The 15,638-nt window shown below is 39.2% G+C and overlaps 1 protein-coding gene across 1 annotated transcript in view; it reads left to right on the top strand.

The window, feature by feature from the left end:
• The window catches only part of KYNU (kynureninase), a 60,132-nt gene extending 44,770 nt beyond the window's left edge, over window positions 1-15,362 (top strand). Inside the window, exons 11-14 of the mRNA XM_009279656.2 lie at window positions 8,148-8,200; window positions 9,708-9,793; window positions 13,273-13,503; window positions 15,043-15,362. Of these exons, the coding sequence (XP_009277931.2) occupies window positions 8,148-8,200; window positions 9,708-9,793; window positions 13,273-13,503; window positions 15,043-15,195 (523 nt within the window). The 3' untranslated portion in view covers window positions 15,196-15,362. The remainder of the gene's footprint in view (window positions 1-8,147; window positions 8,201-9,707; window positions 9,794-13,272; window positions 13,504-15,042) is intronic.
• Window positions 15,363-15,638: the final 276 nt, after the last annotated feature.

Below are 15,638 nucleotides of genomic sequence, written 5' to 3'. Positions count from 1 at the left end.
GATTGAGGAGACTGTATAGTTCATCCAAGTCTCCTTTAAGTCAGAATTCACATTTAAAAGTATCTCTAGGAGGGACTGTTGCTTTTGCTTCTTGTTTAATTTAATCTATTTGAAACAGCCTAGAAAAAATTACTGAATTCTTAAAGAATGTAATAAGCTTTTTTTTATCACCATAATATAACTGGGAACTATTCAATACTTTATAAAAATCACTGAGAACTTTATTAATATCTCTATGAGTAAATTGGCTCCCTGCTTGATTTTTAATTTCTGGTGTTAGGTAGAATATTTGATTTCCCTTTACTAAATGTGCTAACATACTGTTGGCTGTATTTCCCGTTTTCATATATCTGATATTTGGCTAGTGGTTGTGATATATGAGCACTTTGTAATAATAGTTGTTCGTAAGCTGATTTAACAGTTTTTAATTCAACTTCATTAGCCTTAGAGGGGTTGTTTTTTGTGAGATCTTTTCCTGGGATTTAATTTAAGCTCCAATTTTGTCTGCCGCTTGATCATACCTTTCTTTTGCCTGATCATCGCGAATGAAATTATCATCCCTCATCGCAAACGCCTTAGAGGTTTGGCAGAGAGCTCTGTGCGGCTCCAAGGGGCCCTGATTGGATTCGCAGCATTGCAGCCATTTCTCTTTCTCATGCCCTGATCACAGCAACTTGTTTCCTGCTACAAAAGTGAACTCAATCTCCTTTTGTTTTGACCTGGAGGGGTAATACGGAGGGACATGTTGAAATTGCTGTATTCCCACTTGTGTTGAGTCTAAAAGACTAACAAGGAAAAAATCAATTCAAGAAGAGCGTGTGTACCCTCTGTCTTCAAACACCTATCAGCTGTAAATCACCTCGCACTTGATTGACCAAACAGCCTAGATTTTCACCCAACAGTCTCTCTAATTGTGGCAACAGTTGCACTAAATTCCCTACCTCAGAGAACGGCCGAAGCTCAGGGAGCCGAGAGCTGCCCAGCTACTTTTGGAAAAAGGATGGTTACTCAAATCCGGAGATTTCTTAATTTCACCCATCACAGTTGCACAGTTAAGTAAGTGTCATTGTTTAGACTACGAAACTTTTTCAGGACTCTGGTCTTTGCTGTTAAAATTTGCTGCTAGGCAGAAAGCGAATGTAGCTATTTTTTAACCAAGACAAGCCTCAAAATAGAGGAGAAAAATTGTCTCCCTTTAGATGGTACTGAAAATGCAAGCTACTTAACAGAAGAAAAATGTCATGCTATTAGCCTCTAATACAATCATATTACTTTGGTCTTTTGACAAAGTAAAGCCTCATTGATATTAAATATGAAAAGTTACTACTTTCACAGTAGCAACTTTTCATAAGGAGTTTTGATTTTTTTTCCACTGAGTTCTAAGAGACTGGTCCATTAATAATGCATGGCATTGCTCACAAGTCACATATGCTTAATAATTAGGAAACATTTGTAATGAGTTGAAAAGGGTAAGGAAAGCATCAGAGTATGTGCAAGTCCAAAACTACAGAAGTCTGAGGGTAATAATTACCTGGGCTTCAAAAGCTTTTCAAATTCTCACAACAGATCCTACTTAAAAGTAACAACAGACATTGCACAGAAGAGAATAATGAAAGAAATCCAATCTTACCATTTGGGATAAAGGATATCTAAATAGATACAAGGGAGGGAAAAAAAAAAAAAGGCTTTAAATATAGCTTCTGGCAATCTTGGCAAGGTTTTCTGAAGGAGACAGTGAGAGTTAGGTTTCCAAATATTGCTAGAGTCTAACAGGGGTTAGCTGTTAACTCCCTTAATCCCCCATGCAAATCCTAGCCCATATATATATATACACACACACACTATGAAATACACTCCATAACTGACAGCTTCACAGTATATGAAGAATTTCACCTACACAGGAGGGTTAAAATCTTTGAATTCTGCATTTTGGTGATGAAAATTTTCAATTATTCTTTGTTTTGATTAAACAGACCCCTCATCACCACACCAAATATTGTTTGAATTATTTTTCTCCCTTCCAGCAAGCTGTCAGCAGGGGAGCCCTGGGTCAGAGCAGGAGCTTGCTGTGGTGCCTAGTGCGGAGAGGACGGAGTTGCAGTGGAATAACATTGTCCATCCACTTGGGCTTCAGTTTTGTTTCAGCACAGCTGTAAAACACTGTGTGGACTTAAGCAATAGAAATATTGATTTTTTTATTTATTTTTTTTCTTGATGTAGGAGCCAGTTAGGTGACACGGATCAAGAAAAATATTAAATTCTGAACTCAACAGAAACCTGACACTGGAAACAACTTTTGAGCCTGACAGGATAATTTGGGGAAAGGCTGAGAGGAGGGGAAAAAAGAAAACAGTGGCATCAGCCATTACCTCCAAATCCCCTTTCCCTATCTGTATTTCAAAAAATCCACTACAAGATACTTCAAGGAAATCTTTTTCTCCATTCTTACATGGGCCTCATTACTAAGTATGAGAAAACATTTTAACAAATATATTCTCACCCTCACCAGAGAGTTAGGGCAGTACTGAGCAACATTTCTAGAGATGAGGGCTTGAGGCATGGAAAGACTAATTGACTCATCCATGATCAGACAACTCTGTGATAGCAAAGAAAATTGAAACTCCTTCTCACGCTCTAATCAGTGAGCCAAAAATATGCTATGTAAAGCAATGAACAGTTGTTTCTGTTTTCTTGGGGGTGGGTGGGGTGGTGGTGGTGTCATTCTTGCTCTTTATTCTGAATTTTGGCATGGAATCCAAAGAAGCACAATCGTGATCGTGGGCTTGCAATAAAATTAATGCAATAAAAATTAAATTAAAACATATAAAAAAATCGTAATTAGAAAACTGCAATAAAATTAATGCAGAGTAGAATGCAGAGACTGTGCCCCAGCTGTTGAGCCCGGGGATCATGTCTGTGCTCAGAGTTTGTGGAGAGCTGTTTGTAAATCTGGGTGAGAATAAGGTGGCTTTGAGGGGGTGATACAACTGTTTATATGAGTTTGGCTTCTGGGATTGACTTTTGTCTGAGTGCAGCAGCATTAGGAGATGCTCCTGCTCAGGACCTGAGTCCTGGCTACTTTTTGTATCTGTATTGTGCTACATGGAGCCCAGGACACCAGAGAAATGTACTTCAAGGTCAGGAACTAAACTTCCAGTTGAGCTGGAGATTCCCAGATGGATGTAAGGCATGTTAAGGAATACTTTCGGTCTTTGGGAGCTGACTGTACCATCTGTTTGGTTTTTTTTTTTTAACCTATCTTTTGAAACATGAAAGCTGGGCAGAGCTGGACTCTGGATACGGCGTTAGTGATGTGGTACCACCACATTCTCCTAGGCAGCAGGATGATGATCAAACACGGTCAAATCACCATGACTGAGGTCAGATGTAGTTTGTTGCTAGCTTCAGGCTGGCTCCAGCCTCCAGGCTTTCTGTATTCTTTTGAAGTCTAATTCCTAAGACCTCATGGGTTGCTTATTTAACATATTTCCTGCTAATGGAGTGATATTGGAGACAGAGTTAACCTCTATTCTCTAAGCCTGCATCACACTGTACTGTACCTCTTGGTTGTCTGTTACAGGTCTTAAAGGTGTCGTGGGACATAAGCACAGGGAATGGATGTGCTATAGATGTGCTCTTCAACCAACCAGTTGTGTCATAGACATATAGGACTGCAAGAAACTGAACTTAATGATCATTGTTGGCCCTTTCATTCCTTCTCCTGCATGAGGTTGCCTTTGCAGACATAGCGTATTATCTGCCTCAGTTCTGTGTAATAAACTTTGGGAGCAGGGAGATGTCTCATTAACTCCTCAGAGCCGATTCTTGCTCACAGCTGGAACAGTAGCATGAAAAGTCAAACAAATCTTTGCCAACACCCAGAAGTTTTTGCAAAAATAAAGCAATGTGTGAATGAAGAGCTCGGCTGGCAGCCAGCAGCTACATCAGCTGCTTTGTGGACACAGTCCACCCCAAAACTGCTTGTTTGTGATTTAGCTTAATCCATGGTTTCATAAACGTACCGTGCTTTTCTGGTATATCCTCCTAATATAGATATAATCTAAGTAATGAATATGAAATTTCTAGATAGCATTGTGACCTGATAACGGAGAGAAGACAAACTGTTCCATGCCCTGTGAAGCTGACAAGTGTAATATAAAGCATCACTAATTTCACACTGCATTCCTGTTGTAGCTTTTCAACATGCTTCCTCACGGATGTAAAATGATTTCTCACACAATATAACGACAGGATACTTCCAGTGTATTGCCCTGGATTGTAAAAGTTGGGCCACATTAATAGTATTTCTCTGTTTTCTGTATCACTATTCAATAGGATTTTTTTCTTTTTTTTTTCTTGTCGAGAAGGGAAATGAGACCCCGTGTTGCTTCAGGCTGTAAATTATAAATGAGTAGCATGATCATCCTGTAACTTCGAAGCAAAGGTCAAAGGAATTTTTTTTGTATTTTTTCTGTGTTCTTTAACTGGATCTTCTTTGATGTTTACACTGCACATACATCATGATCATTATATCCCACGCTCTTGCATCATTAATGCAACTACAAACGGTACGGCTCAAGTTATGAACAACCAGCGCTTCAGTCTAACGTAGAAAGATATGAAGGAGGAAAATGGGCTAAATAAAAATACTTATTGAAGGGATTGTTCCCTGGTGTAAATGCGCTTAAAGAGAGTATGACTAAATGAGAGGATACTGTTTCTTTCTGGAGTCATTTTCCAACCCAGCAAATCTTTGTTCATTGATTTGTAAAATAAGAGAACATTTTGGGGTAAAAATAAGGAATTTGAAAACCTTTCAGCAATATTTCATTATATGCCTACTTGTTTCATGAAATTGAGCTAGTAAGAGTTTGCTTTAAATTTGATGTGGCACATTTAAAAAATAGTTCTGTGCGTAGAGTGGAAAGCTGCAGAATTCCCTGGGAAAGTCTCAGTGTTATCAAACCATGAGGACACGGGTTTTATTTGAGGCACAAAATAGAACAATGCGTTGTCTATTTTAAAAGTTATTTTGTTACAGAAGTTGGGTTTGTAAGAACTTGCACACCTCACAGAAAAACCCGCAGCTGATTCGGCACTAATTTACTCTCCTCTTTGGCACGATTGCAATGGGTTTCACGTACGCTTTTGCTGCTGGATGGAGAGATGTTAGCGGTGGAGGTGCTCCAGGAGCACCTGTGCTGAGCAGCCTCGGGAGGCTGCGGGTACCTGGGGCTGGCAGCAGGATGCCATCTGGGCACGCAGCGCAAGCTGGCCATCGCTGGGACAACCATTTCGATCAGTGCTCTGTTAAAACAAGACAAGTGCTGGGTTTGGATACATTTACATGTAAAGGGCAGTGACCAGCAAAACATTATTCTCAAAGGTTTATAGTGGAACGTTTGCAAAATTAGACCCTCTTCTCCCCAGACATGCTGCTTTTTAACACGCTTCACAAAATGGGTTTTTTCGGCAATGAAAAGGATATAACTCTCGAGTCCTGTTACTAACAAGTTTAAGGCATTTTTAAACACAAGCACATCACATGAGGCTTTTCAGAGCCCTCCACATTATGCATTTTGCAAAGATTATGGTTTGGAATTCCAAATCAATTTAGATCTTGGTGCCTTTGTTTTTGAAACAGGAATAATCAAAATGGTGACTGCATTTCAAAATACTCATTTTGCATGCAGAGTAACAACTCTAGTAAGAAATTTTACTGCAGTATCTTAATGTGCAGTTTTATTGCCTATTATTTTTAGCGAGCATTTATAAAGCCTTATGTTTGGGGTTTAACACCTTAGCTATTTCCCATCATAACAGGTTGAAATTTGGCATAGCAGTGGCAACTTTCATTTCAAAATTTTCACAGAAAATTGCAAAGAGCAAATTGCTGATTTGTAAAGATTTTGTTAATTTCCACACTTTGAAGCCTGTCAACTTAAATGTCAAATAATGTGACATCCATATGGACCATTAGATCAATGAGAGTGTAGGACCAGAGCTGCCTCAAAGTGCACATCCTGTAGTGACACCTCTGAAGTTCTAGAACAGCCAAAAAGAAAAAAAAAGAAAAAAAAAGAAAAAAAAAGAAAAAGCAAATTGTCAAAGTTACGGTAGGAAAGGGCAAGACAGCTAAAACTGTCTTTAAAAAAATCCTTCATTCTGTCATTTTGGAAAAGTTCTGAAATTTCAGTTTCCAAGTTGCAAATGTGGTGCTGCAGCAGAGATCTGGTTTTAAGCCAGCTTCAGAGTTAGCAAGTTTTGAGCATTCAAAATGCAACCAGAGTGCTTTTCATCAGGCCCTAATCTGGGTAATATTCTGGTTGATGTTTATTTTGTCTTTGACTTTAGGATGAGATCCAAATAGAACATTGTATTGTTTTCTCCTTGCTACAGAGTAATAGTCCAAATGTTATATTTCCCATGGATTTTTTTTTCTGTTTAAAACTTTTGGAATTCATGGAATGTGTGTGCCATTGACGTTAGTAGTATATTGTAGTGATATATAATACTCAGGGTTTATAGTAAAATGTTCTCTATACATGTATTATAAAGTTCATATTAAATACCTGGAATATCTCATATCAAAGCATCAGTGAGTGAGTCACTTGGGCAGAAGCTGCATTATACTTTATTTGGGGTATATTAATTTTGGCAATGTAATTTCTCATTTGAAATGAATGTATATTGCACTATTGATTTTCATGGGTCAGAATAATAAAAACATCACACAGCAATAAAGAAGAAAACATGCTTTTTCTGTATACACTATGTTTGGATGCAGCTCAGAGCCTTTCATAGAAGTAAACATAAAACCTATGTTGTTATACAGAAATACGAAGTACTTTATTTTACACTATGCAGTATTCATATAACAAGTTTTTAACTCAAACGTGGTCTTAATTCTGCAGAGCTAAGCTCTTTTAAGCATACTGCAAAGAAGTGCTCCTGCTTTAGAGAGGGGCAATGACTTTCTTTTTCCTTGTTCACTTCCAGGAAGGCTGATCTACCATGAGTTTTACTTATAAATTTTTTTACTGCTACAAATTTTGAACACTTGCCAGGCTTCACTCCTAACAACTTTGTTACCTGGCATAGAGAAAACTGAGCAAAACCTTGGAAGAAATTGTGTCCAATATGTCCAGTCCTGGAGACCTTAGAAGCTCAGGGAGGAGCCTGTGGTGGTGACTTCCTAATAATGTAATTGCATTGATACATGAGAAATTTCAAGTAGCACTGACATTATTAGTCACCGATATTACCACGTACTGAGTTAAGAAGTAGAGAACCCAAAGGAGGCGGGGAGAGACTACCCTTGGTTTTGCGATATTGACCTTATCTGCAGTGCCTTGGGCGCTAGGTGATCCAGTGCATCCAGCTGCTGTGGAAAGCTGTTTATAGCTATGTCCTTGAGCATATTTTTCAGCAAATATGAGTTAATAATGTAGTGCCATCTTAATGTACAAGCTTGGATAAATTCTTTTCAAAGTAACTGATCTTTAATTATTTTTTTACTGGAGATGATCTTAAAAAAATGATTTTTGGGTTAAACTGGTTTGGTTTTTATTTTAAAGAAAGATTTTTGAATAAGTTCAGTGCAGGAGAAGAAAAGTTTACTCAGAATTCACACTGCTGTTTCACAGTAAGCAAAAGGCAATGCCCACACAATCCTTCTTCTGAGGTCCTCTTGTCTGTCTGCTGTCCACCACTAACTCCTTTTCTTGGTGAAACTAAGTCAGATTTTATAACACCTTTTAGCTTTCAATATCCATTAAACTAGGTTTAAGGGTTTGTGTGAATTTAATGCCTTGGAACAAAACAGTGGAAATATTTCTGTTCTATTTTTCGTTTTGTGAAACGAATTCAGACAAAATGGATATTGTTAGAAGTCAATAGTTAATTGAAAGATGTGGTACATTTTATCATTAGTAGTTAAAGAGAAATTCCCAAATAATAATATTACGTTTTTAGTGCTAGCTATTTATAGAATTTATTGCATTTTTATGTCATTGTTAGAAATACAATGTAATATTAGAAATGCATATATTTCTTGATCTTACCTATATATCTCTTAACTCTCAGATCTAAATTAAAAGGTTTTATACCAAGATTGCTACTAATTTACTTTCTTTGCAAAATCTTAGGTTAATCGGCTGGTGGGGTCATGACTTCAAAACACGATTCCTCATGGAAAACAGTATGTACTTTTACACTTTTAATTTTACCATATTTGATGTATTTATATATATCCAGCTTCACTTCTATAGTAGTTCGAGTAGAAGGGAGAGAACTTTGCATTTCCTCACTTATGTTAAAGGTATTAAGCTAAACTCATCCCAAATATGTAATGCAATGGAGTTAACAGAATAAATGTGGGAATAAATTTGGTCGGTGGGCATATGGGTCTGACTGTCTGCTTCTAGAGACTTTGCTGAAATACCTTCAAAATGCAGATATAGAATATGGATGAAACTTTCAAAGTATCTCAGTGAATTAAACTCATAAGTCTCTGAGGAGCGAGGATCTGCTATCGTTCATTTGAGTAATATCTTACTTTAGGATTAGTTCCACTAGAATTAATGAGAAATTATATAAATAAAGGTAAGGCAATCTGACATAAGTCATGAAATACCACTAATGTTTCAGCATCTCCAAATTCCTTGCACTAGCGAAGGATGGGTTATAAGACAAAACCAAACCTGCTCTGAAATAGCTAAGTATTTATTGTCCCAATGTGAAACGAGGACTCCTTTCCAAATCTGACAGCTAGACTGTTCAGCTCCATTTTAAAGTACGGCAGAGAGAATATCCTGAGGGATCAGGAGGAGAAAGGAGCTTTTTGGTTTGATTGGGGGTTTTGTTTTTAATATATTTTTAATTTTCTGTGGCAGCGCCTGTTGATGTGACTTTGGCTGGAGAACACCTCTCTAATAGCCTCAGTCTGCTCTTTGTTTTCTGACCAAATGTAAGAGAGTGGCGCTCTGGAAAACCAGCAGGAGACACAAATTGCCTTGAAATACTGTTAGAAGAAGAAAAACATAGTTTATTCATTTCCATGGGCAGTTTGTAGGGGAGAAGTTGGGCAACGATTGTTATAAAATTAGCCAGTCTGCTGTGCGTGAAAAGCATTTCCTCCGTAGCATCCTCTTGCTCTGGAGCATGAAATATAAACAGTGGCACAGAACTTACAGTGAGGCTTTATAGATTTATTAAATAGATTTTGTGAAATTTCACAGCCTAAAGTCTATGCGACTTCTTTACGTGGCCTGAAGCTACACTTAGCTGCATATGCAGTCTCCCACGTCTCGTCAGTTTAATAAAGTTAAGGAAAGTGATTCCCTGCCCGTGACAGCACCGCAGCTCCACACAAGCGTGCCTCTGCTGACTTGGAATTTCTCTGTTTTGTGCCAGTGTTAAAAGAGATTCAAGTGTAAAGGTGGTTTTAACACACACTATTTAAACAAATTAATTGCAGTCCTCTAGTTCCCATGAAGCCGCTAATGAAGTCTTCCACGGGATAAAATTGGGCTTCTCTCAAAGTTAAAAGTGTTAGCTGTGAATAGATTACTATTTCCTTTTAATGACTGATTCCTACAGGCCACATTAGTGAAATATTTTATTGCGTGAGGACGGACTTCAAGATAAGGTCCAATCCATTAAAAGGAAGAAATCAAAAACACTAATATAAGTTATTCATTTTCCAGAATTACAACTAAGTGAAGGAATTAATGGATTTCGGTTATCGAATCCTCCAATTTTACTGGTCTGTGCTCTGCAAGCTAGTTTAGAGGTAAGTAATTGCTTTACTTTGAGCCTGAATTTAAGAGTATAAAAATGTTAAATGAATGTTACGCGTATTATTGCTGTCTCCCTCAAAAAATTTGCAGAATAGCTAAAAAGCAAAGGGGGGGGGGGGATAAAAAACAAACAAAATAACCCCACAACCCTGAGAGACCAAGGCCGTTATTAAATATACTCATCCCTTCACTGTTCTCACAAACTTTGCTGTTGGGCCCAGCACACTTGAGGTTTGCACCTCCAAGCCTGACCACTAGCACTGTGTTTGTCCCGGCTTTTAGGGGCTCAGTACAAACAGCAGCTTTTCCCACCGAGATATTCAGGGCTTGCCTCAGTGCCACTCGTGCAAAGGATGCCGTTAGAGATCTCCCCAGGAAGGAATCATGTAACTCTAAAAAGTTGCATCCAGAGTTGCTTCTACATATATTTCCCTGAGCAAAACAGACTTAGCTCCTTTATGAAAGAAAATGGATGTGGCCACTTGGTGTCCTGGAATCTAAATTGAACCGCTGGCTCAAGGAACTTATCCTCCACTGTAGTCCCTTTTATTACAAACAGAAAAGACAGAAGCTGTCTGTGAATGCTTCCTAAAAGGGGAATTCATGAGTGTGGTATAGCTCCAGAATGGGTTTTGTTTCATCTTTTCATTAGTTCTTTGGTGGCCAAAGGAGGAGAGCCCCATCTCTGACCCATCTCTGTATGAATCACTGAGATTGCGGCTCTGGAAAGGGCAGGCCTGCCATACAGAGCTAATCCCTTCCTGGCCAGGAAAGGGTGACCTGTGTGCTGAAAGCCCTCTGGTCCACCTTGGAGAGCACAATTCAGCCCTGTCTGAAGGCATGCAGCTGTCCTCCAAACACCTTGTATGGCGCCACGTTTCATATTGAGACGTAGCAGCATTTCTCTTAAGGATGGTTCACCCCTGAAAGGCAGAACTCTAGGTCTTCGGGGCTAAAAAGGATGGTTTTACATAGATTTCCCTACTATATGCTACATATGCTACTGTATTAAATTTTTTCCTAAGCTACTTTTCAAGCCTGCCTTGGTTAGCAGGGTTTTGCCGTCAGCATAAATGGGAGAAATTTCTTTCTGCTAGCATTCCATTAATGCTAACGTCACGGCAAAGCTGATGCTGGAACAAAGAGCAATGCCCATACACTGTATGTCCCTCTTCTTTATTTATTGAAAAAACAGTATCTTAAGCAAAGTCAGAAAATTGCCGGTTGTGCTCTCTCCAGCTTACATGCAATGTTGAAGGACTGCAAAGGGCACAGCGATGCTTCTTGTTCTGCCTGACAATTTATTTTGTTAGTCCTTAAACATCCAATATATTTTTTTAAACTTTATGTGACCTTCGAGATAAGCAGAAAGCTATTCTGCTATGACCCAGATTGTCAGTGCTCCAGTTTGTGTGGGTTGATGTCATTTAGCCCACTGCAGGGAGCCTCAAACAATGAGGGCTGAGCAGTTTCCATCGCCTCCCCTTTCCGTGCCTGCATTACCTTTTGGCACAGCCAGGATTTCCCAATGCTAATTGCTCTAATACAGTGGGAAACAAAATAGTTTTCATGTCTGGCAAGAGATGGCTAGTGAAATTGCATGCCACCTTCACTGGGACACATTAAGCAGAAGGCAGTGTTTCCAATGGAAACAATGAAAACTGCAAGTGTTAATGGATGTTATTCCTCAATAATGCTTAAAGTGCCACGGGACACGGGACACATTAAGCAGAAGGCAGTGTTTCCAATGGAAACACTGCAAGTGTTAATGGATGTTATTCCTCAATAATGCTTAAAGTGACTGTTATGGCAGGAGCTGCTCCCCTTTTGGAAAAAAGGGGAGCGCTCTACAGCCACATTTAAAAGATCTTTTTCAAAAAATTTCACCCAGGAGGCCAAATATTCCTTGCGCAAAGCCTGAGCAAACAAATTTTTGCATGCAGCCTAAGGAGATCCATCCCTCATGCTGCTGCAAAGCCCAGAGGAATAGGAAGCAGGTCTCCATTTTACCTCCAGTAATGTGCTGAATAGTCGTGTGTACGCTCTGCCTGCCTGCGTGGTGAGGGAAGCACCTCTAGAGTTTTATTGACCTTTGCAAGTCCTGACTGCTGACGGCTCTGGTCCCTGTCACATTCATTTCCGTGGCTGCACTGTCTTCATGCAAAGTCTGTCTTACAGCAGCCATGTTTTGTTTCACAGAAAACATGTAGGGGCTTCTGGTTTTGTGCAGCACCTAGTGGTTGTGATAGCATCATGGAGTAATACTTGGGATATTCTACAAAAGAGTGATTTCCAGATGCTGCTGGAAACCAGACCTTGTATTTGGAGTAGGATTTCTCAGTTACCTCTTTATACACTCTTCCAGGTTATGATATAAGTAATCTTAAAAGTGTTACTCCTTCAGTGTGGAGCAGTGATTTCTTGAGAGTGAAGATCATGGATTTTCACGCAGGACCTCCGCTTTGCCTCTGATTTTGCAGCTGCAGTCAGCGGAGGCATAATTGTCCATAAGCAGCTATATGGCATTTATGTGCCAGAATCTGATTTGAAGCGACTGTCGGGTACTTGCATGTCTCTATCTTGTCATCTTTCCCTGAAGCTACTTGCATGGGAAGGAAAAAAAGGGGGGTTTTGGGAAAGGCAGGGGTGAATTGTTTCTGGGGTCACATTTTCAATTGTTCCTTGCAACTGAGCCTTTCCAGAGCACAAGCAGAAGCTGTCGCACCTTCGCCTGCTCCCAAACTCTTCTGCCACATCGTTTGTTCTGGTTCGCGTGGCAAAGTAATACAGCCATTTTTAAGCAATCCCTTTTGCATGTCTCACGACGTTTTGGGTTTCTGCAGCTCACCAGTCCTTGTAGCTGTGTAAGAGCATAGAGCTCTTAAGTCAGAATCAAGCAAATATTTTTTCTTGCGGACTAGCAGAGACAGAGCCTGTACAGGACTTAAAATGGTAAAGTCAATATGTTAGTACAAATTTTGTATTTTCAAAGACAAGAATTTGTAGTTCAGTCGTGATGTTTCAGTCTTGACCCTTGGCTTTTGTTACCTGAGGTACACACAAGTAAAAATTTGTATGTGATTTTGAGTTTAATGCAGCCCTGTTGAATGTATAGAGAATTTACGGATCCTCTTCAGATATGCAAAAGAATGCTCTCTTAGCAAACTCTTTTTGTGTGCAAATTCATTTGTGCAGATATAGATGTGTGTAAAACTTTAACAGTAGACAGAAATGTCTTTCATTATCTAAAGACATTATCTATAATGTCTATCTGCTATTACCACTTGATTCCAATGATAATATGTATAGAGAAATCTGCTACCTAGCACAGTAAGAACGACAGAGTTTGGTCCCTGTATTACCAAACCAATTTAAGTTATTAAAAAGCTCAGAAATAGCCTTAGTCATCTTTACTTCCTTTTTATTTTCTATAGCAGCGCATTATCATTCTAATGATTTAAAATCATTATAGGTTTTTGGTCAAACTACAATGAAAGCATTGAGAAGGAAATCTGTTCTACTCACCGGTTACTTGGAATACCTGATAAAGCATTACTACAATGAGGATAAAACAAATCCAGAGAAGCCCTTTATAAAAATAATCACGCCACCTCAGATTGAGGAAAGAGGATGCCAGCTCACGCTATCTTTTTCCCTTCCAATCAAATCTGTGTTTAGAGAGCTGGAGAAGAGAGGAGTAGCTGTGAGTAAATCAAAATTCATTCTCTTACACATTGTTTTGTGAACATATACCATACCAAAGTAATAATTTTGCTTTTTTCAAATATAATCTTGTGTAAGGGCAAAAAAGATTGGGAATGATGAAAATTGCTTACATAGCATCTTCAAACTTTAGTTGTGCAAATAATCAAATAAGTAGAGTTATTTTATAAATTATTTGTTAGTCTGTATATTGTCCTTTATTGATTTATTTCCAGTAGTTCTGTGAGTAACACCCAGGAGTCACGACTGAGGTTAGAGCTGCTTTATGGGTGCATTATGATGGGGGAGGCATTACAGATCTGAAGCTGATGGTCTGCACAGGAAAGACAGGAGAAAAAAAAAAAGAAAAAAAAGCAGATCACTGGAAAAACACAGATAAGAGTATGTGAGAGCTGTCCTGTGCAATGTACTGCCTGCACAGGTCTCCTCTGTTCAGTATGTTTGTCCAGGTCCCCTGCCGTGGGTCCAGGCGTGAGGCCAGAGACCACAAAGAGGAGGTCTGTGCCACCCCGGGGTGCTGGCAGTCAGCAGAGCCCAAGGGGTGCTCACCATCCTCAACGCCACAACTCGCACACCTACAGCCCAACGATGACAAGGAGCTCTGAACCTCCAGCAATCCCTTTCCTGATCTGCAAATGGCCAAACCCTTGCTTTTTATGAGGCATCGAGGTGGAGAAGTTAAAAAGCTATCATTCCCTTAGAGATGTGTTTTAGCACTCAGAAAAAGAGGCCACTGAACGGCAGTGCCATGTAATGGCGCGGTTACCGGTGAGCACTGCTCAAAATGAATAAAAGTTAAATTTAAGGCTATACATTTGGTGATTTAGCAGTGCTGGGAGGTGAGGCTGATAGCGTAATGCCATATAAATGATATATGAGTTTTATTTCTGCTGGTGACTTGTGTCCCCAAAGGGCAACTCTTCTAGGCTAAATATGCTGCTGTTTTGGTGCTGCCAGGGAATTCCAGGAACTGCTGCTTTTAAGAGGGCACGGGGCCTTACGCTGTTGGCTTGTCTTCGCGATGCAGTAATATGCGTCAAATATGAGGGATTGTTCTGTTCAGCAAAATGTTCAAATTCATCGAGGGGGGGAAGAAAAATACTGCAAGCCCCTGCAACATTACTTGCACCTGCAGTACAAGACACTCTATCATATTGGCGTGTTGCTCTTTTGTGGTAACTTTTTTGTCACCTGTGTGCCTCTTCAACTATGGGTTGCTATAGGCACTAAGGTGAATTAGGGGGCTACACAACTGGTTTGGAACCCCTCAATGGCACTGCTAGAGTCCTGCCCATCTTGAGCCTTGCATCCTTTTTAGGCAACACACCACTTTTCTTGCTATGTCCGTCGCAATAATGCTCCTCACAGTAGTTTCTTGGGGGTCCCAAAGTTTTTATGTGTGTCTCCTTGTCAGTCCAGTCATTCTTCCTTGAAGACAAGGATGACATTTAAAAATATAGTCTGACAGATAAATATGAAGTGACCTGAATTTACTAAGCGTTCCCTTTCTCTTTTGCAGTGTGACATGAGAGAACCGAATGCTCTTCGCGTTGCCCCAGTTCCTCTTTACAATTCTTTCCATGATGTGCACAGATTTCTTGAAATCCTGGGATCTGCAATTACATCTTCAAAACAAACAGCAGACAATAGTGCGCTATCTGGTTCTTATTGATGGTTCAGCTGTATCTTTTAATCTATTTCTGACTAAGATGCATTTATCCCACTGAGCGATTCTTTGCTTCGAGTAGACTGAGCTATATCCCATGCAATTTGCAAAAAAATGACTGTGCTTGAATAGTTATTTACAACAGACATAGTTTTATTAAAGCTCATATTTCCACTCTGCTTTGACTTTGACTTCATGAATTAGTATGCTTTGTATATTTTAATGGGGCTTTTCTTAAACATTTTATGTAGTTTTATTACATTAGCTTTGAGAAGCACGGAAGAATTACTATCAACTAGAACAGGAATGAAAAAAAAATCCCTCCTTTATTATAAAAATAAAAAGTGGAAAAAAAACAAATCACCAACAGTTAAAAGATACAGTCCAATTTACATTTTTAAATTATCAATTCTATTTAAAGTACATGGTATACTTGAAAAGTAAAAGTT

This window comes from Aptenodytes forsteri, unplaced genomic scaffold (genome assembly GCF_000699145.1).
Source record: "Aptenodytes forsteri isolate BGI_AS27 unplaced genomic scaffold, ASM69914v1 Scaffold11, whole genome shotgun sequence".
Taxonomy (NCBI): Eukaryota; Metazoa; Chordata; class Aves; order Sphenisciformes; family Spheniscidae; genus Aptenodytes; species Aptenodytes forsteri.
This window is presented reverse-complemented; position numbering and strand designations above follow the sequence as displayed.